The sequence below is a fragment of the Bison bison genome, unplaced genomic scaffold (assembly GCF_000754665.1).
Source record: "Bison bison bison isolate TAMUID 2011002044 unplaced genomic scaffold, Bison_UMD1.0 scf7180017864492, whole genome shotgun sequence".
Lineage (NCBI taxonomy): Eukaryota > Metazoa > Chordata > Mammalia > Artiodactyla > Bovidae > Bison > Bison bison.
Window position 1 is genome coordinate 3,301,676 of NW_011495051.1, and position 1,591 is coordinate 3,303,266.

At 56.6% G+C, this 1,591-nt stretch overlaps 1 protein-coding gene across 1 annotated transcript in view; it reads left to right on the forward strand.

The window, feature by feature from the left end:
• The window catches only part of MPND (MPN domain containing), a 9,851-nt gene that overhangs the window by 7,508 nt on the left and 752 nt on the right, over window positions 1–1,591 (forward strand). Inside the window, exons 12-13 of the mRNA XM_010828145.1 lie at window positions 359–448; window positions 1,116–1,208. Of these exons, the coding sequence (XP_010826447.1) occupies window positions 359–448; window positions 1,116–1,208 (183 nt within the window). The remainder of the gene's footprint in view (window positions 1–358; window positions 449–1,115; window positions 1,209–1,591) is intronic.

A 1,591-nucleotide genomic window follows, 5' to 3' on the forward strand; every position in this document is an offset into this window, starting at 1 on the left:
AAGGTTGGGGCTCCAACTGTAGCAAGCTGCCTTGGCTACCAGTATGGCCTCCGACCTGAGACCTGTCTGGTTTCATTCTCCAAGTCCAGTCTTGGAGTCAGAAATCAGCTTTAGAAAGGAATTTGGGAGCCATGGCCACTCCTGTGTGTGTCTGTGATGGAGGCCACTCTGCCTCCCAGGTCACATTGCTGGGTTCTTCTGAGACCCCACATGGCTCTGAATCTGATCCCAGCCCAGAGCCAGGCCTGCAGTGTGGATTCCCTGGCCCCCAGCCCAGGGAACTTCCTGCTGTGCCCTGAAGTATTGGGCTGGGGGGCGGGGCGGGGGTAGCTAGTGGTGACCAGCTTGTCTCCGCCAGCAAAGGCCCAGTGACTATGGCATCCCCATGGACGTGGAAATGGCCTATGTCCAGGACAACTTCCTGACTAATGACATCCTCCATGAGATGGTAAGCTGACTCTGGGGTGGTGTGGGTGGGGGACCCTGGGAGGAACAGGCGGGGCTGAGGGCGCCCCACTAGTTGGCTATAACTCTAGGAGTCAGGAAGCTGTGGTTGAAAGTGCCACATCAAGACCCAGATCAGGTCTCTTCTGCTGCTGAAAATCACGGGCTCTAAGGATCAAGTCCCCAGTCTCTGCCCCGGCCCCTCCCCCCACCCCCACCCCCACCCCCACCCGGCCTCCTTGCTGTTCTGGAAGGTGCTAGGGACGCTCCTACCTTGGGCTTCTGCACCTGCCACTGATTCTCCCAGTGGAGACATGTGAGGACCTCAGGTGTTACTTCTGCCATTCAATAGACATTTAAACAAATGGAGCTAGTTCATCACACCTGTGACTTCACAGATGTTCCTGCTCAGACTAAGGCTAGGCCAGGGAGTCTTTCAGGGCTGCAGAGGTAGAAAGAATTGCATTCAGTGATTCTTCTGCTTCTGGGGGAGGCATCTTCTCCTCTAGGCAGCCCTCTCTCCTGCCAAATGCCTTCATTTCCCCAGGGTGGCACTGCTCGGGGGCCCCTCTCTTGGGGAACTGGGTAACCCCTACGTGCTGTGCTGCGTTAGTCCAGAGGCCCCTTGAAGGGCGGCAGCGGCTGGGGCTCATGTGTTCCTTTCCCACTAGATGCTGCTGGTAGAGTTCTACAGGGGCGCCCCTGACTTCATCAGGTTCCAGGAGCCTTGGAACCAGGAGCACACCTACCTGGACAAGCTGAAGGTGAGTGAGGCTCACACCTCGAGTCCTGTGCAAACCCTTCCTTTTGTAAAGATCTCAGGGAGCCCCACAAGAATATATCCAGAGGCAGCTCGAGGAAAAGTGAGTTAAGTGAGCTTGTACAAAAGTATTTTAGTCAGATGTAAGCGCTGCCAAAGAAAAGTCACGTTTGTCACACAAGGGTGGTGACAGTGGTGGAGATGGCTATCAAGTACGGATGAAGAAGTAAAAGCCTGCAGCCCTTGTGGCCCTGGGGCTATCCTGGCTGAGACGCTGCCCCTGAACAGGAGGGGCTCTGAGTCTGAAGCACAGCAGAGCTGAGCCAGGCAGAGGGGCTGGTGCTGGAAGTAGGCCGATCCAGTCCGCCCTGCACCACCCCCCCAACC